This window comes from Bombus vosnesenskii, unplaced genomic scaffold, assembly GCF_011952255.1.
Source record: "Bombus vosnesenskii isolate JDL3184/JDL3185 unplaced genomic scaffold, Bvos_JDL3184-5_v1.1 scf7180000013316, whole genome shotgun sequence".
NCBI classification, from domain to species: domain Eukaryota; kingdom Metazoa; phylum Arthropoda; class Insecta; order Hymenoptera; family Apidae; genus Bombus; species Bombus vosnesenskii.
In genome coordinates this window covers 1,131,806-1,154,086 of record NW_022882962.1, presented here as the reverse complement: position 1 = coordinate 1,154,086, position 22,281 = coordinate 1,131,806, and the positions used below count along the sequence as shown (strand labels likewise).

At 33.5% G+C, this 22,281-nt stretch overlaps 4 protein-coding genes across 5 annotated transcripts; 2 read left to right on the top strand and 2 right to left on the bottom strand.

Annotated features, from left to right (window-relative positions):
- LOC117235590 (ATP-binding cassette sub-family E member 1) lies at positions 1-3,847 on the bottom strand. The gene is made up of 9 exons (XM_033497771.1): positions 3,716-3,847; positions 2,762-2,995; positions 2,422-2,637; positions 2,134-2,341; positions 1,827-2,013; positions 1,346-1,752; positions 916-1,228; positions 607-841; positions 1-528 (listed from the first exon to the last, which is right to left on the bottom strand). Exons 2-9 carry the CDS (start codon positions 2,972-2,974, stop codon positions 481-483), a joined length of 1,827 nt encoding a protein of 608 aa, XP_033353662.1. The 5' UTR covers positions 2,975-2,995; positions 3,716-3,847; the 3' UTR covers positions 1-480.
- A 521-nt stretch (positions 3,848-4,368) lies between these two features.
- On the top strand, positions 4,369-8,872 carry LOC117235591 (arfaptin-2). 2 transcript variants are annotated; one of them, XM_033497772.1, is made up of 6 exons: positions 4,369-4,503; positions 5,133-5,321; positions 5,416-5,583; positions 5,655-5,976; positions 6,064-6,241; positions 6,321-8,872. In XM_033497772.1, the coding sequence occupies exons 2-6, from the start codon at positions 5,150-5,152 to the stop codon at positions 6,471-6,473; spliced, it is 993 nt and encodes a 330-aa protein (XP_033353663.1). In that variant the 5' UTR covers positions 4,369-4,503; positions 5,133-5,149; the 3' UTR covers positions 6,474-8,872. The 2 variants fall into 2 exon arrangements, with proteins under 2 accessions (XP_033353663.1, XP_033353664.1); XM_033497773.1 differs by lacking the exon at positions 4,369-4,503 and adding an exon at positions 4,520-4,743.
- LOC117235596 (mitochondrial import inner membrane translocase subunit Tim10B-like) lies at positions 8,675-10,008 on the bottom strand. Its single transcript, XM_033497779.1, has 3 exons — positions 9,695-10,008; positions 9,476-9,571; positions 8,675-9,330 (listed from the first exon to the last, which is right to left on the bottom strand). Exons 1-3 carry the CDS (start codon positions 9,716-9,718, stop codon positions 9,157-9,159), a joined length of 294 nt encoding a protein of 97 aa, XP_033353670.1. The 5' UTR covers positions 9,719-10,008; the 3' UTR covers positions 8,675-9,156.
- Positions 10,009-10,604: 596 nt separating this feature from the next.
- Positions 10,605-22,170, top strand: LOC117235411 (nucleoredoxin-like). Its single transcript, XM_033497402.1, has 7 exons — positions 10,605-11,228; positions 19,838-20,107; positions 20,644-20,744; positions 20,860-21,055; positions 21,137-21,227; positions 21,379-21,515; positions 21,598-22,170. The coding sequence occupies exons 1-7, from the start codon at positions 10,731-10,733 to the stop codon at positions 21,823-21,825; spliced, it is 1,521 nt and encodes a 506-aa protein (XP_033353293.1). The 5' UTR covers positions 10,605-10,730; the 3' UTR covers positions 21,826-22,170.
- The last annotated feature ends 111 nt before the right edge of the window (positions 22,171-22,281 follow it).

Sequence of the window (22,281 nt, the reverse complement as noted above, 5' to 3'; positions counted from 1 at the left end):
TTTTATATTTCAGATGTATTATAATTCATGTTGTATAGCAGATGTACATGTACATATACGAGATGTTCAATCTCCCTTAATTTCTTTTACATAATTGGACATAAATTATTTATACATAAAATGCATTATATTGTTTACTTATCGAGTTGGAAATGCAAACTGACTTATATTTATGAATATAAATAAGTCTGTGGCGTCGCATTCAATATAAAAATACAGTTGTATGTTTGTTTAAATCAAATTTGTAATATATCGAGATGTTTATAGGAAAACTTGCATTATTTATTTAAATAAATATCGCATAGACAATAGTGATGTGCCGAAACGAATAATATTTCAATTCAATGCAAAATATGCGGCATTAATATTTAATATATTGTAAGAAATCCATTCCCGGCTTTTAAAGATATAAAGATTTACAAAAACTTCTGAAGAGTATCTTATACCAGCTGCTATTCAACTTGTGGATGAAATCATATCTCATTCTTCGAGGAAGAAATATTGCCCAGCTTTCTTCTGTTCCAAATCCTATTAACAATAAAATAAAATATGTACGAGAAAATTGATGACATAAAAAAAGGTAATATCTAAAATAAAGTAACATACTTTCACGGACTGGCTCTTATTAATCCTCGGTCTGAAATTGTTTGGATCTCTTCTGAACGTAATACCCAAAAGTTCTAAAAACCTGTTCATTCCATTTAATAGAGATTGCGGACTATGAGCTGTAGTCGCTAATGATGGAGTACCGGAAAATACAATTACACGGTCAGCCAAGTACGTAGCCATGATAAAGTCATGCTCTACTACGAATCCAGTTTTCTTCGCATGTAAAATAAACCTAAAATAATCGCGTATTTTGATAATTTTTTTTAATAATACAGATTAATACAAATAGCCAGAATTTTCAATTACCGTTTTATTACTTTAGCTGCAACTAAACGTTGCTCAGAGTCCAGATAAGCAGAAGGTTCATCGATTAAATAAACATCGGCAGGCTTTCCAAGACATAAAGCTAAAGCCACTCGTTGTAATTCTCCTCCAGAGAGATTCTGTACTTCTTGATCCATAATATCATCTATTTTTAACGGTTTCATAACGTCCGTTACAAATTGAGGATGAACATAAGCGTCCCTAATTTTTTCATGTAATAATTGCCGTACAATGCCTTGAGATTTGGGACTAATTTTTTGTGGTTTGTAACTAATATGTAACTGGGGAATACTTCCTACAAAGAATAAAATTAAATCATTTAATATCAATAATTAAATCATTTACTTTTTTATTTAATACATAACGAATATATGAAAAATTTCTTGACTGAAGTAAATCTGACTTTACTTACCCGATCCATCATCAGGTGGCAAATTACCAGCCAACATTCTGATGAATGTCGTTTTTCCCGTTCCATTTTCACCAAGTAGCACGAGAATTTCTGAATCAGTAAATTGACCCTTCTCAACATTTAATTTAAAAGAACCCATTGTCTTCGTCATCGCGGGATATTCGTAATGATTCATGCGTTTGACTTCTTCCTCGGTTGCACTTTCGGCTACTTTAAATACAAGAGATTCCTCACGGAATCTCAAATTTTCGGTTGGCACAAAACCATCGAGGAAAATATTTATACCTTCTCTAACAGAGAAAGGCATAGTAACAACACCATACGCTCCCGGAACACCATAAAGGCAACAAATAAAATCAGACAAATAGTCTAAAACTGATAAGTCATGTTCCACTACTATTATGAACCTGATAAATAGGAATAATATTTTAGATTATATGTATATTTTTATTATATTATTTAAATTATTTATACTATTTACTTATCGGGATGAATAAGAGATCGAATCGTCACAGCCGCATTGAGGCGTTGCTTTACATCTAAATATGAAGATGGTTCATCAAACATAAAAATGTCTCCATTTTGAATGCATACCATAGCACATGCAAAACGTTGAAGTTCTCCACCAGAAAGTGCATCAATACCTCTATCACGTATGTGCATTAAATCTAAAAAAAATTCAATAGTTCCATTGTCAAAAATCGGCTTCCTCGCTTAATTTTTATTATTTTATCGCTGTTCTTAAAATATCTTAAAAATATAAATTATTAACAGTAATTTGAACTGACCCAACATTTTACAAATTTCCATCTGGTTTTTACACTCATCCTTTTTATCTAAAAGCTGTTGTACAGTGCCTTTTACAGCTTTAGGAATTTGATCTACGTACTGAGGTTTGATAAGAGCTTTTAAATCATCTTCCAATATTTTGGTAAAATAATTCTGCAATTCACTACCTCTAAAATGGCTTAAAATTTCTGTCCAATCTGGTGGATCCTATATTAATTAAACGAGAAAATTCCATAAACTTTAAAAAAAATGTATATTATGTAAAGAAAATATATTATTATACATACTGAAAATCGTCCTAAATTAGGCTTTTGTTTGCCTGCCAAAATTTTAAGAGCAGTTGATTTCCCAATTCCATTAGTTCCAACCAAACCTAATACTTCTCCAGGTCTTGGAATAGGCAGTCTGTGCAGTTTAAATGAATTTTTTGAATAACGATGTGTCGTTTCTTTCTCTAAATTACTAGGAAGATTAATAATAGATATTGCCTCGAATGGACATTTCTAAAAATACATATATATACATATATTATAATTTTAAAATATTAAATTGCTTATTATTAATTTAATATAATAATATTGTACTCCATTATTCACTAATATTTCTCTATAACATTTCTTACTATACCTTGACACAAATACCACATCCAATACACAGTTCTTCAGATATTGATGCTATCTTACTATTAGGAGTAACTTCTATACAAAGTTTTCCCATTCGTACTACTGGACAAGATCTTTTGCATTCTTGCCTGCACCGTTTTGGTTTACATTTATCAGAATTAACAATTGCTATACGAGTCAACCGATCAGTTTCCTCCATTGACTTTTTTGGTGGCATGATGGTAAAATATTTACCTGCCTGAAAATGTTATTATAGAATTTAAATTTAACAAAGAAATATTTAAAATTTATCATAATTTTAAATTCTATTACTTTCTAAATATTAAATTAGGTGCATAATACAAAATTTTAAATAATATAATCGCTATAATATTACAAATAATTGCAGTTATTAAATAAGAAATATTAAATTGACATAACAAATTGACAATGAAATTACAACTTAAATGTGAATATTCTAACAAGAATGTATCCAAACAATCAAAATACATACACTAGATTGAAAATAATGTAGAACTTTATTAAATATATCATATTTTGAAATAATTGAATTTGTTTAATCAAAATTTTTCTCAACGAGGAATATTATTAAATAATTAAACTACTTAGAAAATATTTCAACATATGTTCTGCTTATATTTCGTCATAAACGAGTAACCACTTTTTCAATTAGGGCTGTATGAAATGAAAGAATGTAATGAAAATGAAAGACAATAAATTAATATTAAACATGTTATATTATAATTTTCATATATTTGCATTTAATTAAAATGTTTAAATACATGAAAATACAATGCTCAGTTCTACCACGAGTTTCTAACCTCAGGCAATTAATAATAAAACATGTTAATGTAATGGTACTTTATAAATATACCACATAATTAATAAAAATAATTTTTTTCGTATGTGTTAGGCCATTACTTCATAGTACTTAATATAGGTTTGTATAAACGTATACCTGTCAAAACCAAAAACGTGGAGGAAACTCCTTTACAACCTTTTCGAAGGAGCTTCCGCACTCGTACACCACCACATGCCCTTACTTCGATCATAGAATATAGAAATGACATAGAGTACGTACTCGATAAGAGATGTATCTTCTTAAATAACTTTTAATTCTTATAATAATCGTAACATTCTTCTAACTACAATAAAACATTTATATATTGTTAATCTAGACGAATCACATAATTTTATAAAAATTTGCATAAAGTAGTAAACAATTTATTCTCAGCCTCCCATAAAAGGAACTTGTTTCATAATTATTTTCTTCATTGACTTGCATTTACTGATGTATAGCATTCACAGTGTTATATATTAGTGAATGTATTCTCGTTTATCCATTTACCTACTTACACATGCATCCACTCATACAAAATTTTTACATACATAATTTAGTTTTTAATTTCTAAAAAAAAAGAAGAATGTATAAACTGCGAAACATATAATTGTCATTATTCACAATTTATATTATACTTTGACTTTAAGATTTGTATCAATGTACATAGAAACAGAATCATTTATTATAATAGAAAAAAATAATACACAATATAAATTGAACGAAATTATTATAAATTATTATTTAACTTTCCGGGTGTTTCCAAAGACTGCGATATACGCTAGTGTACGCCACCTAGGTCGGTATGTATATTATATCATTTATATCTCCCATGAAGCATTATAAAGATTTGTTCTGAAGATTTAAGCATAGAATAGTAGGAATTACTTATATCTTCTGATTTTGTAGTGAGTACTACCTCAAAATAATGTCATTTTACTCCTTAGAGACTTTAGTTTCTGACTGTTTCAACAATACATTACTCTGATGTATATGAACAAATATTAGCCTAACCGTATTTGGTTTTAAAGCAGGTGTCATATGACAGTTCTTGATGCGTCTTTTGTTTATACAATTCACTTAATTGATGCAGTGTCAAAGATTAGTGTACTGTAATGTACTATAATACTTACTATTTATTATTACATGTAAGATCTTTGTATTTATACATAACAATTTTTGAGACTTGTATATTATAAAAAATGGCGGTTTCATGTAAACATTTTCTTTTGTAAATTTTTTTACTTCCTGTCTAATGTTGGTCACCATTTTTGTTCGTAAATCTTTTTATAAAATTATTACGAATATTTAGTAATTATATCTATGTTTTATAGATTAATTTTCAGTAATGTTTTGATCAGTCTTTGTTAATTAGATTTGTTGAGATCTATTTTTTATGATATATTATATTAATATCTTTCTTAAGATATATTCTAAATTTTCCAATCGTTTACTTTCCAAATGGTTTTAATTTTACTTTTTATCCAAAAACATGTTAAATATATTAATATATTTTTTTATTTATATCATAATATAGCTGTTGCATTAAGTGGAATGGAGCGAAGTATTCATGAAATGTTGAAAGATGCTCCATCTTTAAATGATAGCGATAGTGCAGTTCATAGTGGAACTCCTCCACCTCATGTACCAAATAATTGTAATAATGAAAATCAACCCAGACCAGCTACAATAAACTTAACATTGGGCAGTCCTATATCTCAAATGTGTAAGTGGGATTTGTATTAATGAAGTATAATCTAATGAATCTATTGCAAAGAATTAATTTGAACATTACTCAAATATTTTTGTGTATCTAATAGCTGTAACAGTATCTCCAAATACACCTATTCAGAATGGTGATACACAGACAATGCGTACTGCTCAAAGTAAAATTGAAAGCATTAAAAATTGGAGTATTTCTACATATAAGTGTACAAGACAATTAATGTATGAAAAACTTGGGAAAACATCCCGTACAGTAGATTCAGGTAAGTTCTATATAATATAGCTTAATGTTATTTATGTTTTTTATATAACTGTTATATCTTTCCTTTTATAGAACTTGAAACACAAATTGAATTATTAAGAGATACTCAAAGAAAGTACTGCAATGTGTTACGATTATCTAGAGCATTAGCTTCTCATTTTCATCATGTTGTTCAAACGCAACATGCTTTAGGGGAAGCATTTTCTGAGTTAGCACAAAAATCTCCAGAGTTACAAGAAGAGTTTCTATATAATTCAGAAACTCAAAGGAATTTGACCAAAAATGGTGAGACATTATTAGGGGCCTTAAACTTTTTTGTTTCTTCAGTAAATACACTTTGTAATAAAACTATCGAAGACACATTATTTACAGTACGACAATATGAAACAGCAAGGTAATTGTTAATATCACACTGTTTTAACAAGAGAAATAGTTAAATATACTTTGCAAATACTTATAAACAAAAGAGGTTTGTTTACAGAATAGAATACGATGCCTATAGAACAGATCTTGAAGCATTAGCACAAGTAACAAAAAACGATAGCAGCAATGCAGCAAGATTGGAAGCAGCACAGGCAAATTATGAAGAGCATAAGCAAAATTTTGAAAAACTAAGATCAGATGTTTCGATTAAACTTAAATTTTTAGATGAAAATAGAGTATGTTATTAGATTTAATTTTTTATATTATATTCTTTTAAAATGTTACATATTGTGATAATTTTTTTTCTTATTACAGATCAAGGTAATGCATAAACAGTTATTATTATTCCATAATGCAGTATCTGCTTATTTTTCTGGAAATCAAACTGCTCTGGAAGCCACACTGAAGCAATTTAACATAAAAGTTAAATCACCAAATTCATCTTTACCATCGTGGCTTGAACAGTAGTTACATTAGAAGAAATGAATTCAAGTTATGGGAAACATGAACAAAAAAAATGCATTCGTCCATACGAATTTCTTCTTGAAAGACAAAGGAAATGACAAGGTAGAACAACTTTCAAACACTCTTGAAAACGTACTAAAGGACACTGCTGTCAAATAGTTTGTCAGTTTCAATAGGTTTTTGAAGAAGAATAGATTGTCATCTAAAAACAGACTGAATAATTTCTGAATTATGCTTTAAATATTGGCCAATATTCGTGATACATGTCATATGTATCAGTGAATTTCAATTATATAATTAATAATTATATGCAACAGTTAATAATAATGAATAACTTCTGATGAAAGATTTAATGAAGATTCTTTTTATTCGATAGCAATGCTTACAAAACTTTAAAGGCAATAGATATTTAATTTTTATATCTGACTTAAAGAAGTTCTAATGTAAATACATAAACTATGATAATATACTGAGCTTTGAATTTTACGGTATGTACAAAACAGCATTGATTCTTTATTTATATTAGCATCAATTTAAATTTGATAAACTAAACAAATTGAGAACTATATTATTTTAATATTCCTCATTTCATTTTAAATATAAAGATATTGACCGAATTTTAACTTTGATTCTCTTATAACTATTAGGTTAAGATATATTCCTTATTTACGCACGTTGTTAAATTTAATCTATTTTAAAAGAAAGAGAATTTGAGTACTTCCAACTACACAGGATCAAAAAAGATTATATCATATTTTTAAAATATGCGGTGCTAATTAAAATGAGCGAAAAAAATGCCAATATTAGACGGTTTAATTTAATAAGTGCTGTATGTTAGTTTGATACAATCATTTTTGGACATTAAATGTTCAATATTTCTACACATTTATTATTATATGTAGACTGCGGATTTTTATGCATTTTATAGCAAATTTAAAAGTGCAAAATTGAACAGAATGTATGTGATATGAAGAAGTATATAAAATATCGTATAGTGCTTTCTGTGTACTTGTACCTAAAATAAGGTACTTGTATTGTCTAAAACAATTTTCTGCTAAGACTATACTCTTTTAATCATATACTAAAAAATGTGAATTTGTATAAATATCCGCAGTCTAGTTGTATGTATATATTGGCTTTATTTATAATTTTTTTATGTAATAGTCAATTGTTTTGATAAAAATAGGAACAAGTTACATGCTTATGATTAGCCTAATCATATTTTTAAATCAATGGTACTTCCTTTGTGCAATTAATATTTATACAAAGATGCTTGTAACTAAGTTTACTTAATTTTACTTTCTTTTTCAGATTATGTTATATACATTTTTACAAAATTAATAATTTTTATTTTGTTATTAAACATATTATCATAACACAAAAGATAATATGTAATTATAATATCTAACTTTCAGAAAACTTTTGGGTATTTTAATATAGAAAATATAAAGTTTATTTACATTTTTATATATACCACAGTATTGGTTTACTAAAACAAAGAATCAATTTTGATTAATGTGTGAAAAGGAAAATATTTAACTGTTGCAAAACAGATTCAAACTAGTCATATTTTATAAGTGAATATTTAAAAATTAAATGGCTTGTGTAAAATTATAATTTTATATACTTTCATACACATTGACATTATGTATACAAATATTTCTTTTAAAGCAGCACTATTGTGTATACTGAAACGTTATGAATTATTACGCTTCATAATTAGAAAAATTTTTAGTATAGATATAATAAATGTATGTACATTGTCATTATTGTTTGTTGCTTATACTTAAAGTTTACAGTAACATTAACAGTAACTTAAACCACAAAAATGAAGCTAGTTATATTATGATATCATCAATGCGTCTTATCATGTTTTAAACTAACTCTTCCAATGTGATCATAATATAAATTTTCAAATACACATATAATAATGTGTATTAGTGAATTGTACATCAAATAAATGTACAATTCACTTTCCAAATTTTTGCGAATTATCATCATTATACATCTACATTTATGTATAAAGCAAAAATTATGATTCATACTGTAATAATAACATTTTATTTTTTTACACAATGCAAATTGACTTAATATATAATTTCTGAAAAATATTACATCTTTTTATTATGAATCTATAGAAAATACATTCCATTATTTAACAGGTTTTTTAGGAATGTTTAGACCAACAAAAGCAAATACTGTAATTAAATAAAAATAAAATCTTATATTTATTAAGTAGAAATAAGAATGAGAAGTTACACAGAATAACTTGAAATATCCAGTTGAAGCACTTTTTAAGTTATGAAATGTATTGTAGCTACTATATTATGTTCCTAATCATGATGTTATTGTGTGTATATTATGTGTATACAAACTTCAAACAATAAATGAATGCTTATATATCTTGCTTTGTATAGAATTCTTGTTAATTACTAGCACTGTTTCCTGTCAAAATATCAAGTTTTATTTAAAAACTAGAAATGTATTATCAAAAAGGTAATTATAGTATTTTGTATATTTATTATTTTCATAGAATATTTTCATAAAATATATGAGTGTTTTACAAGAATTAATTGGTAAATAATTATAAATAACAATAAATACATACAGAAAGAGAAGTAACTTGAAATACAGTTAGGTTTAAAAAGTATATTTAATAGAGGACCTAATTAATTTACAAAATTGACTATTCATTGCTTTCAGAATTCTGCTCTTTTCGTGCTGCATCTAAAGCAGCCTGAGTCTTTTCAAATTCCTCCATGTTTTTACGAGTGATAGCAGATTGCACTTCCATAAATATTTGCATTACTTTATGATTCGCGTGGATATGTTTGCCTGAACAGTTCTCTATGCATTGAATCTATGGCAAATTTAAAAACATAATAAAAAAACAAATTTTATATTTTTTAGTACACAAGTACTTGTAGATTCAATATAATTGTGATGGGATACATGCATTTTATAAATAAAACCAATAATACATTTTAAATTTAATTATAACATACCTCTTCTGTAGATATATCCCTTGACATAAATGTACTCATGCATGTCTTGAAACATGTTTCAGATATTTGATTAAACAAACTATGGAAATCTTTCATCTATAAAAAATATAACATTAATACATAAAAATGTGATTTTATCGGTATTTCTATATACAATAGATGAAATAGGTTAGGAGTAAATAATCAATTACTAGGCATGGATTATTAATAATTAAGTACATTTCTGATAATCGAAGCATCCATATTTGAATTATTTATTTTAATTCCCAACTTAAATAATAAGTTTACAATGTCACAGTATTCGCCGGTTTTACTTTTATCCAGGTTATGTCACTTAAATGTACTTCGAATTAGTATCGATAACTTCAATATCGATCGTTGATATGTTTTGATCGATTTTGGTAAACAAAAGCTCGAATAAAATAATTTTAATTAAAAATTGTTAATTAATGAAATAACAATATTGCAATAACTTTGCAAAGTCACAATCATTAATGACTAATCTCATCTTGCGTTTATATATTACGTTATTGAAACATGATTAAATTACTTACATATACGTATGTACATATATACATACAACTATTAAATAATTGTTTTCTTTCTACCTTTAAACACTTATTATAAATATTATATAGTTTAGAAACTGTATTACTTTCAGCGACTTATGATAGCTTAAATTTCTTTCCAAATAAAGACTAAGTCAACGTATATGCAGAATATTTGAAATACTCAAGAACGTAGTACAATTTGAAATTTGTAACATAATATGTGTTGTACATTTCTTTCAATATTATTTATCTGTGACATATTTTACTTTCTCGATTAAAACTTTACACAATATAACATTAAATAATATATGCGACGAATGAAACATCAATAGAAATTTATGCGAAATAAAAAACAGCATTATAACAGCAGGCACACTTATGAGAAAATGATGAAACAATGGGAAAATTAAAAAAATAGGTTTTTACAGTTTATATAAGGATACGTTAATCGAAAAAGAAAAAGGAATAATTTGAATACATCCAATATTGAGAAAAAGCGCGGGTTTATCGGCGCGATTCGGGAGCGCTCGGGTTTAACCGGATCGAAACGTCTGTGATTGGTCGCGGATCCCGAGTCAGCGAAACGTGAATCAGTCGGCGTTGACGGAGCAAGGAGTACCGAGTTCGATTTGAAAGCAGTGTAGAAACGGAAAGTTTGTCAGTGCGTGTCGCCGGTGAATGAAGCGGGCTAATTGTTACGTGCGATGGCCGCGTGCTATAGCGAGCAGGCATCATCCAGCTCGGGAAACGTAACGAAAAAGTCACCTGCGGTCGCCGCGAAACCAGTCTGTTGGCAACATAGACTGTTCGGTAAACAACTGTCGCGGTGCAGTCAGGTTAATCAACAAGACACAAAACCGTGCGATGCAAGTGGTATGCTTGTCGATGAAGACGGCCAGCCGACTTGTGAAGTGATCGGTGTGTATTTTAGTTTCATTAATCCCGGTGCTACGTGCGATGACTTTACGCGTCAGCTGCTCGACCTGTACACCAATGTCAACTCGTTATCCCCGTCACACACGGAAAACGATCGGGACACAGAGAATTCCACCAGAGGTAGAGAAAGGAGGAAAAAGTTCGAGGTCGTGCACGTGGTTCTTTGGAGTAACGTAGCCGATGTCCTCGACTTTGAAGAAAGTTTCCGTGCACACGTTGCAGAGTTACCCTGGTTGGCTGTACCGAACTTGGACTACGAAAGAAAGGTAACACGCATCTCTGTAATTCTTTCATATTTCGATTTCCACTCCTCCTATACTTTATTCGATTTTTATTTATCTTTATTGGGATATCGCTAAACAAATTATGGATAGTAATACTTCTGGCATTCGACAGTACTAAAATAAGGCGTCGTAAACACGTTAATGTCATGTATATCTATTTTTTACTATTAAATTCTACGAAATTAACAATCATATTTTCTTTCTCGAAAATTTTCAGAAACACTAAAACATTTTCATACTATGTTTATTTCGTAGCTTCTTTGTATCTTTCGTTCGATATATTTTCTTGTTTTCAATTTTATTCACCTCCATCGAGATTATAACGGGCGAAAGAACATTCCTAAATAATTGCACTCGAATTACTCCATCTCTCTCTCTTTTTTTCTGCTTGAAGCCGATATCACCAAATCTTTATCACTGAGATCGCGCAGCCACGCTATTTCAATTAAATTCAATCAAATAATTAGATTGGCTTTTTAAGCCGAATAATGGTTGCGTTTGCCGGAACGGCCATTCAGATAACTACTAACTCCTTGAAAATGAAAAAGCGCGTATCTATTAATTCGAAACACCGTACGAGATAATAATTTTAATGGTTTTCCCATATTTCCCAACGGTGGCAGCTTTTCTTCACGACTTTTTCACCGGCTATGCGAATTTTACGGTCAGACGGGCTGTGATCAATTGAGGCGAGCGTATCATTTGAAATTTGTATACATATGTCTGTCATAAAGTTACACATGTATACATAGAGAAGGCACACATGCTGTTATGCAGAAGGACTGTGCGCGCAGCGCCTTTTTTATTTCCAACGGGTGTTTTAACCCCTCGCCAGACGTGCTATTTAGGGTCCGATTTTATTTGCACCGACACACGAGGCAGAGTCGACTTTCTCTAACTAAAAATCGTTCGTAATATTTCCACAAAACATCTGCTTCTCTACGAACTAACTACTAACGTGCTTTTTCAGTCACGATCAAATATGATTTCTGTTTTCTTTTTTAATCAACATTTGCACGACTTCTTTCTAGTAAAGCGTGTTTTAATCTATTCTTTTTCTTTTTATAGTACAGGTTTATAGACAAATGATATATTATACGAAGATTTAGTCCAAGTCAAAAAGAATCTAACGAATTACAAAATAATTTCAGAAATCCAAGTAAAAGAAATGCCGATTAAGGTAACAATTTCACCCTGTAGATGGTGCTGGAAGAAATTGTAAATCTAATAATTTTACCAAGGGGTTACGAAAATCTGTGAAAAAATTCCTAACACCGTTTTAATTGGAAACAAGCAAATGAATGAATTGAAATTGAGACGAGAATTTTGTTCGTGGCGATTAAAAGCAGACGGTAGGACGGCATCGTACATTGATCTTTTCATCACCCACGCACCTCGATGACGCACATATCTCTTGTCTCGAAAGTTTGAGTGACTCTGCGTTACGTTGCAACACTTCGCACACGCATAGTGGATATTCGGTTTCCCCTATACTTTTTATGCACGTTAACGAGGTTCTACTATCGCATCGGGGTAACGAATTAAAAAGAAATGATACGAGAGAAAAGAGAAATGAAAAAGGAAAGTAACGGTTTCCTATATGACGGTTTGAAACAGCGGTTTACGTTGGATAGTTTGCATTTGTGTAATGGAGATGCTTTAAAATTGCTATGTAAGGCGGTTGCTGTTAGTACTTATTGGATGCATACGCATTAGCAGCATGTGAATGTAAGGAACGATCGGAGGTTGTTATTCTCTGTCTTTTTTTCACGATCATTAGTCAAGCCACTCGAATTGTTAGTGTTTGTGATATATATATATATATACACATATAGAGTAATAGACAAAGAAAAAAATATATATGTATGTATGTATGTATGTATGTATGTATATACATATATACTTGACAGTCTGATTCGCGAGTAAATGTAACGATAAGAGTCCTGCGCAATTAGCGTCAAGTAGCCTCGTGATTCTTCCTTGCTCGTTATTCCGCCTATCTACCTGATCCACGTTGGGAATCACCCCCTTGAAATCGTAGGTTCTTTGTATACAGTTCCATTCATTTAACAATGAGAAGAGCAACTTTGGGTTGTGGAAGGTTGCAAGAAAGAAACGACGATCAAATTTTCCCTCTTTCACCATCTTTCTCTTTCTCGTTCAACATTTTTCTCAGTTTTTCGCATTGAAAGCAAACAAAGAAGCCAGAAACAATTGCAAAGTAAATTCTTAATTCCATTATTGTCTATTGAAAACAAAATTATTAAAAAGGAAATGTTTCGCGAGATCATAACGTAAATTTGTCAATAAGAACAAAAAACGAAGCAAGTAATTGGCAGAGATTACGGTTAATAACGCGAGTTATCGTTGCGTTACCATGCATCGTTAATGAAGTCCGTATTGATCTCCGGTGGTAGCCGGGGCTATCTTTTTACGTCGCTCCTTGAGAAGGGAGCAAGGGGACTGTGTCCAGTTTGTTCGACAAAATTGAACGGTTAGTGGTATCAAGGAAGCAACTGAGTGTCCGGCTGCTTGAACAGCTAGGTAATAGAGGTGCGCTGCTCATCGTTTGTACGGCGTAAACCGTTTCATAAAGGTATACGGCGGGTGGCTTTGCCTTAGACGCAGAAGCACCTGAGAAAGAGTCAAGGCAGCCTTTGCATTCGGGGTGGCCGACCCATATCTTCCGCAAATAGCTTTCTCATTCGGCCGGCGAGATCAAGAAAGCGACGGAAGGTAGCAAACCGAAAAGAGAGGAAAGATGTTTACGTTTGAGCGTACATAGAAAGAAAAGAGAGAGAGAGAGAGAGAATGTGCGCGCGAATCGGTGGCGATGCAGGTCTCCTCCGCTCCCCGAAAACGACTGAAACAGCAAGAAAAAAAAAAGGAAGGAGAGAGACGTTGGAATCTAGATAGACTTTGAGGCAGTTCGTACACAGAGTGGCCCGTACGCGGCACTATGTAATCCTTCCTCCACCTTTTTCCACCCCCTTTCCATCCACCCACACCCATTTCTCCTCCTCCTCCTCCCTCATCTGCTCCTGTCTGCTTTTTACCTGGCATATCGTGTAGATTACACACGACCTACTCGGCAGTGGTCAAAGAAAAAGTGTAGTACATACGAATCGTCCGAATAAATGTATTCCAGTGCCTATGAGTCAAAAACTCGCGTGAAATCCTGCAAATGCTTTGACGCCGCGCGTATCATACCCATAAAAGTGGTAGAAAGTTGGGCGAATTAAAAAAAATTAAATGTTTCGCGTCATTTCCCTACCGATGCTCTCCCAATGTCTCTTAGCCATTTAATTCGTCTTTTTAGATTATACACTATCTTAATTCCTACGTTCTTATTCTTATTTTAATTTAAGCGACGCTGAATTTCGTTTCTTCTCTTTCTACCCTCCTTTTAGTTAAATATTTCTACTACGCTATTCCGTCAAGGATCTTCCTTTCGAAGATATTTCGATGGGAACGTAAACGTTTCAAACGTGTTCCCATTGTCGTTCGTAACCCTTAAAATTTACAAAATCGATCCTTAATAAGATGCGAACAGTTCTTCCATGTTCCGTAACATTTTCAAGCCATACACAAACGTGTAGTCTGCGTGTAATTGAAAGCATGGTAGTCTTAAGACGTTGCTGGGGTTGACCAATGGAAACACAGTGGTCTCGTCAGTCTCGGTCGGACGAGAGACGTCGGGAGGCCGATATCTGTATATACCAGGGGTGCGCAACTCCAAATTATATTCACCCCTACGTCAAATCGATTAACAACGTTCACAGATCGCGTCATACCAAATCATACTTAATCTAGATGTAATGGTATATACATATACGTCAAGTTCGCTCAATTTTATACGAATTCAATAAAAATGATAAAATCTTGAAAATTGTAGAAGTAAAATTAGCTTTGAAAATGGACAAAATTTGCAAAAATTAGATATCGAATGGAAAATACATAAAATTTTAAAATTTGTACCTGTTTCTTTTCTTAACACATTGTTGGTCATCTATGTTATATAAAGACTAACTCGTGTCGCCAATTATTTTACGCAGAAACTAACAACTTAACTTTCTGCCTGAAGATATAGTTTACTCGTGATTGGTCAACAACGTTTATGTACGAATGTATGAATCTTATTTTTTGAAGTACTTTAAAACGTATTTTAAAAAGCTCTTTATACTTTTGCGAATAACACACATTGCAATGATATAATGTAAAACGCGCGTCGGCGAGATAAACCATTTAACGACAAGAAAGCTTTCCGGAAAATTTAGCGCGACAAAGCGCGCGTTGTGCACCTCTGTCGTTCACGAAGAAGGCGATTGAACGCGCGCGAACGAGTCAACAGTGATCTCATCCCTTCCCCTCCATCGCTCGTCTTCTACCCGATGTCATGGCATGGCAAAGGGTTCCCCTTGCCGGAGACAGACTAAATGGCAGAGTGTCTGCTAAAAAATGAAGAGTAGAGAACGTCACTTTTCAAATTATCCTTCATCTTCCAAAATCCTCTTCCGTATCCGTGATACTCGAAATAGTTGAAACAATCAAAAACGAAGTGCGGTTGTTCATACGAAAGAAAGTAATCTCGTCGAAAAAGCCCGTACGATCGAAAGCGATTTTGGGCTCGCGTAATCTTGATATTCGTCGGATATCCGATATTCGACACTTGCTCGTAGCAAGCATGGACGAAACGTTTAATCGAACGTGGCTAGTCAGTGTGTAGATAGAATAATGGTATCACACGAGGATTTTTCGTAGCGACACAAGCGTTCCGTTGCCGGGAGGGAGAAAGAGAATCGACGAGGGTAAGCGGGCGATGGAGCAAGGACGACACGGGGGAACGAGCAAGCAGGAGCGATGGAAGTAGCGTGGTAGGGGACATACAGACCACCGGGGGAAATAACGATAGCACCGTCGAGCGAGCGGCAGCAACGCCAAGGGAGGACGTACGCGTTATCGACCGCTCCAGACGGAGACGGCGAACCAATGTATATATACATCGAGCGTAGGAACGAACGAGAAAGCGCCCTAGGAAATATACGAAGGGACGAGGTAATGCCTCCCCGTGAAGGGTCGCGATAACGTACGACGTCGCACGTTCGGCTACCTAGAGAAAACCCTTCTTGCCTTATTCCAACGCTCACCCTCTTTCTGTTCGGCTGTAGCGCATCGTCCTCCGAATTTTACTCGTCTCCCGATCTCCCTCGATCGGGAAAATACTGCCAAGGGTATATAGTCCTTCCCAAGGAAAAGGTCCGCCAGAAAATAACCTGTCGAGCAACGAAAGTTTCGAGGGAGGATCGATTGCGCGATAGGTGTCGGTTACCGAAGATTTATTGAAATCTCTCTGGTCTTTTTGAACCAGATCCGTTAATCCAGACATCTTTTTGTCTCCGCGGAAGCTTGTACCACGCGACAGATATTCGACTCTGTTGCTTGGTTCGTTGTCGTCTTCGCCTGTAATAGGAAGATTGAACGTTAGGGTATAAACATTTGTTTTAACTGTTAGTCGTTCGAAATGGCGGATAAACGATCATAGCGATGTAAGTATATTGCTATTTTTTTAATAAAATAGTATCGATAATCTTTATATAAATAATATTTAGAAATGGGAGGCGCAGATAGGACAGTTACAGTAATAAGCGCAACAATGTACGAAATGGCGTCGTACGAATGAATTATTCGTCATCGAAAGATCTGAGATGATTGGAAACTTTATTTCACCTCTTAGACTGTTCTTCATTATCTACCCTGGTATAAAAGGCTCCTGCAATATGTCCATTGTGCTTCGATCTTCTCTGCTCCTTTTGTTCTCTTGTAATCAGACAGCTTAACGGGAATCAGTATTCAATGCTAACGAATACTATAGTTGATCATCTTCCCGAGAGAAGTACGTAAGTGTAAGTACGTCCTAGCGCAATCGACAAAAATCGTTAATGCATCGTTTAACGGTATCAAAGCATTTGAGATCGACTATTTGCTTGTTTTAGATATATGTATATAATGGATTCTACTGTTTTCCTATTGGTAGAAAAAATATTTTTTTAAGAATAAATGGTTAAACATTAGGATAATTCATTAGAACTTTATTAAAGTGAATACAAATAGGATATATAACGGATACAGGATAGTAAAAATACATAGATACCCTTAGAAACAAGCTATTATATATTATACTTGGCCCGATCACCGTACTACGGGTTTTGCCTGTTCACTTAATACGGGCTATGCCAGATAGGGGCTATGCCCGACTGGGGCTGTGCCCGACACGGGCTATACCCGACGCGGGCTATGCCCGACTGGGGCTATGCCCGACTGGGGCTGTGCCCGATACGGGCTATGCCCGAGTGGGGCTGTGCCCGGTGGGGCTATGCGCGATACGGGCTATGCCCGACACGGGCAATGCCCGACTGGGGCTATGCCCGATACGGGCTGTGCCCGGTGGCGCTATGCCCGACTGGGGCTGTGCCCGATACGGGCTGTGCCCGATACGGGCTATGCCCGACTGGGGCTATGGCCAGTGGGGCTAGTACCATCTCACATATCGATGAATATTAGGTCGTCCTAAAAGTTTCTTTCGCGAGCGTAAATATTACGGGCAGTACGATGATATTATCATATTATTACGTGTACTTCGATTATCAGCTAAAGTTGTAACGAAAGCCTGTCATAAGAGTAACGATAAGAGTGGAATAATATTGTGTAAGGATCGTTATCATCGGAATATACGTGATAACCGAATATTCTTTTTTTTTTATTTGGAAGTAGTTTACAATCAATTCTCATTGAGTATTGTAAGTAAATTATTCTGCCGTGTACCCTTAGATTACCCATAGATAGACGTAGAATCCCTTGCTTGAAGGATAATCTTGGAATTAAATAAAATAATCAAAGTCTCTATGTGTATAAACAGCAAACAGTATGGCAAGCTCCATCAGTAACTTTATTACAAAAGTTCATTCGAAACTACGAGAAATTCAAAGCAATACAACTGAAGAAAGTATGTAGGTAGCTGCAGCTACCGCTTGTTTCAGAATCCACAAAAGAATTTCCAGCAAGTCTGCACCCTTCGAAACTGCCATCCTTTCTTATTTGCGCCGCTGCAGGGACTTTTAGCTTTCTTATCATCTCTGTTTTCACGGTTCATACTATGTATTATAATCGTGCAGCCTGCTAGAAGAGACGGCGATTCTTATTATCATCCGGGCTCAGCCATCTTCGTACCACTAAAACGGGAAGATACTTCCTTTTTAAAAAAGGATACGAAAAGAAAGGAAAGGAATTGCTAATACTTCTCTCTCAACTCGAGCATAATATTGAGAGGGTTGACTGCTTATCTAGGAAAAAACGGAAATTTAACCCCGTCTGGGGTTATTTGCTTATACGTATATCTTTCCCGTGCGCGTTCATCCTTTCTTATCTCTTCCGGCTTGAAAAACTTTCAACCAGTTTCTACTATCATGTTCGTGCCCCTTTCCCTTGCCTTCCATTCTCGTCCCTTTTTTGCCTCTTGTAGCACTGTAATCATGCAGCTGGGGGGCAGAAGGGATAGCACTCATTGTCAGCAGACATTACTCCCCTGTAGATACTCGTTGCGCCCTTTTTCGCCGTGCTTGAATTTCGTTGCGTGTTAGAAGGATAACGGAAGAAACAGAGGCGGCAGGCTACGTGTTTCGAATTTCTTGAACGTGCGTGTGCACGCAGCACACACGACGCCACGTTCGTTTATATCGTCACGTTATTCCTCTCACGGTTGCTGAAATTGATGGGTTTCGATCTTTCCATCTTTCTCCTTCCTTTTGCTTCAACTCTTTTTTTTCTTCTTTGTAGCCAATACTCAAGTACTCTGCGAGCTGAATTCAAAACCACAGTTTACGTGGCGAGAAACGTATTTTCGTAAAATCGTGCAACGTAAAACACCGATGAGGATTGCGCTATTACTTTTATCGGTATGACTCTGGATAATAATCGAATGTAAAAGTAACTTTTATATCGATTTCTCTTATTTTATCGTGTTTTGAAAACAATTTGGAGAAATATCTGAATTGAGGCGTAAAGAGGAAAACAGTAATTTTACTATTTCTGATTAGCGTAAATATATCAGCCGCCAATTTAATTTATCACATATTATGCTTTAATGCTTCCCGTAGATAATAAAATTATTAGAGCGAATAATTCTGATCAGGGTGTGTGCTTTCGTTCAATTTTATTTTCATCCAAAATCTCATTATACATATTAAAATATAGTAAATTACAATACACGTATTTCATCGACATGCAACTTCAATTACTCCTGCCTAGTTACACCTTTCACATTTCATTAAAACAGGTTTCGTTTCGTCAGTATACACGGTTCTTTTTCTTATAGAAATATATGTTAGAACGTTTATATAATCACTTAAATTTTTCTCTCGATTTCATACTTTGATCAGGAATCAAGAGATTATTGCAATCTTGTCGAATGGAAATCTTCTCTTGCGATTTAAAACAAAGAATGGTGGCTCTCGCGAATATTTATGGAGGAGTTTGAAGAATCTCACGATCAACATTGAAATACTCTTATAGCCGACCAAGTATCTCTTTTACAGACCAGACTGACTCGAAGGTATCGGATAAAGGCCGATGTACCAACTTTGATTTTATTGGACGGTTCTAACGGCTCGGTGGTAACCAGAGGAGGCGTAGAGCGAACCATCGGCGACTCCAGCGGGGCTGAATTTCCTTGGAAAGCTCCTCATCCGAAGGCTGCTCTCGAAGATGGACCCTTATTGCCATGTGGAGCACGCGATAGTAACGAACCCATGCTACACGAAGAGTTACGTCATTGCTTTAAGGGTGTTTACTTCAGCGCACATTGGGTATATACTTACACAATATTCTCATAAGTTTCAACTATGTAAAGCTAAAAAGTATATTTCTCGTATTCGTCTCGATATTTATAAATCGCACAGATGTACACAAAAATATTCGTGTACGAATTATTCACAGCGCTAAAGTAGTATTCTATTCTTCAAACTATCGATTTCTTGGAAATTTATAATTAACGAGATATTGGAAAATATGATTAAATCTACGTATTTTTCATCGTAGTTAAAATTAACCGTTTGTGCTCTAATTCTCCTGCACTGAATAATCGATCAACAATTCCAAACTGTTTCATGTTTATATCGTGCAAGTTAAAAAGAGAATCTTAGGTAACAACAACAGTGTGAAGCTAACGACCATAAAATAACGTTGTTATTTAATAATAGTTGTAGAAGACAGGGAACAAAAAATATATCATCTTATTTGACTCGTATTTCTTTTGAATTAATTATTTTGACGAGAAAATATAACTTTTTTTCCTTTATAAATATCATATGGAAAATGATATACATTTTCTGCGTTTATACAGTGTCCACCTTGCAAAGCATTTACTCCACAACTTGTGGACACCTATCAGCGAATTCGAGAAAGGGGTCACGATTTCGAGGTGATCTTTGTAAGTTCAGATAGGTAAGTTGAAAAAATTATGTCACTTATTCATTTCGGATAAAACGTAAAATATATACTTACATAGTAAGTAATTACGGTATAGTCATTAATTGAAATACAATTTCTATGATGTTAGGAGCGAAGAATCTTACAACGTTTACATTGAAACGATGCCTTGGTTGAGGATACCTTTTAGTCAAGAAGAGAGACGACGAAAATTAGCAAGTGCTCTCGACGTACAAGCAATACCCACTTTAGTAATACTTGACCCCCGAGATAACATTATAACTTTGGATGGTCGGGCGGAATTAATCGAGGATCCTGAAGGATTGGTAAATAAAAATTTATTGAATCGATTTGTATTACTTCGTCGATTTTTTGCTGTTTTTGATATAAAGTTTTCAATTTTTCAGAATTTTCCATGGACCAGTCGTCTGGTGAATATTTTAACTGAAAAATACGCCGCTTCGTTACATGATGCACCGGCAATTATTCTTTTTGTCGGTAAGTTCACTTTATAATATTTGTATACAAAATGATCCGACACAAAGATAGAACAAAACTTTAGAAACATATTGGTCGTTAAATAAATAAACATCTTTCTATGTATGTATAGTACCGGTAGTTTATTTATGTCATTATTATGCTCTGACAGAAGGTGAAGACTGTGAGATTCAATTCGCAGAGAGTGTATTATTGCCAGCTGCACAGGTGTACAGACAAGGTAGACCTGACTATGATCCAAATTATGATGATCCAGATGATATTTTGCAATTTTATGTAGCATTAGATGTAAGTACCAATCGTATTTACCCATAACTAATTATTAATAATTACTCTCAATTTAATGGATATACTATTGTTTTCCTTATAGTGTGAAACATCAGATATTCTTCGTGAATTTGTCGGATTAGATGATGCTGTACCTCTCTTAACAGCAATTGATATACCTCGAGGAATTTATGTGGTGATGGAAGATGGTGCCGAAATAACTGTAGATTCTGTACAACAATTTGTCGATAGTTTTCGCAATGACAAATTGCCTATAAACAAAATAGCTGCAGTACACAAAACTGCTAAGAATGATTACGTTTCTACTTGAATTTTTGAAAATCAATTGACAATTTTATACAAAATATTGAAAGCCATGTGGAGGAAGGAGCAGTCAAGATTTTAAGTGGTCATTATACAACCACAAAAAAAAGAAACCCCATCCTCTCTTCTCAATCCTGTCTCTGTGATACCATTGCTCCTTTCGTAGGAAGGATCTCGCGCAAAATGGCGCTTGTATTCGCACACCCCTTTGTGGAAGTAACCAAAAGACATGTATTATAATATCATAGTTAATAAAAACTGAGCGAATTGTATTTTTAAGTGTACACATGCACACGTTAATATATTATATTATGTACTACTTAATAAACGCCAAATGAACACGTCGAACGTATCTTGAGTTACTAGCAAGTGCTTGTTATTAACTCTGTTCTCCATATAAGTAATAATCGTTAATCTCATGCCTTGATTACAATTATTTTATAAATTAAAAAATAAATGAATG

Excerpts from the sequence above, each read along its gene's own strand:
- LOC117235411 (XM_033497402.1), top strand. The coding sequence starts at position 10,731 with ATGGCCGCGTGCTATAGCGAGCAGGCATCATCCAGCTCGGGAAACGTA. Across the intron at positions 20,108-20,643 it reads TTTACTTCAGCGCACATTGG|TGTCCACCTTGCAAAGCATT; the intron begins GTATATACTTAC and ends GCGTTTATACAG. Across the intron at positions 21,228-21,378 it reads GGCAATTATTCTTTTTGTCG|AAGGTGAAGACTGTGAGATT; the intron begins GTAAGTTCACTT and ends ATGCTCTGACAG.
- LOC117235590 (XM_033497771.1), bottom strand. The coding sequence starts at position 2,974 with ATGCCACCAAAAAAGTCAATGGAGGAAACTGATCGGTTGACTCGTATA. Across the intron at positions 2,638-2,761 it reads GATGTGGTATTTGTGTCAAG|AAATGTCCATTCGAGGCAAT; the intron begins GTATAGTAAGAA and ends ATGTATTTTTAG. Across the intron at positions 529-606 it reads ATAAGAGCCAGTCCGTGAAA|GATTTGGAACAGAAGAAAGC; the intron begins GTATGTTACTTT and ends TATTGTTAATAG.
- LOC117235596 (XM_033497779.1), bottom strand. The coding sequence starts at position 9,718 with ATGGATGCTTCGATTATCAGAAAT. Across the intron at positions 9,572-9,694 it reads ATGCTTCGATTATCAGAAAT|ATGAAAGATTTCCATAGTTT; the intron begins GTACTTAATTAT and ends TATTTTTTATAG. Across the intron at positions 9,331-9,475 it reads GGGATATATCTACAGAAGAG|ATTCAATGCATAGAGAACTG; the intron begins GTATGTTATAAT and ends AATTTGCCATAG.
- LOC117235591 (XM_033497772.1), top strand. The coding sequence starts at position 5,150 with ATGGAGCGAAGTATTCATGAAATGTTGAAAGATGCTCCATCTTTAAAT. Across the intron at positions 5,584-5,654 it reads ATCCCGTACAGTAGATTCAG|AACTTGAAACACAAATTGAA; the intron begins GTAAGTTCTATA and ends TTCCTTTTATAG. Across the intron at positions 5,977-6,063 it reads CGACAATATGAAACAGCAAG|AATAGAATACGATGCCTATA; the intron begins GTAATTGTTAAT and ends GTTTGTTTACAG.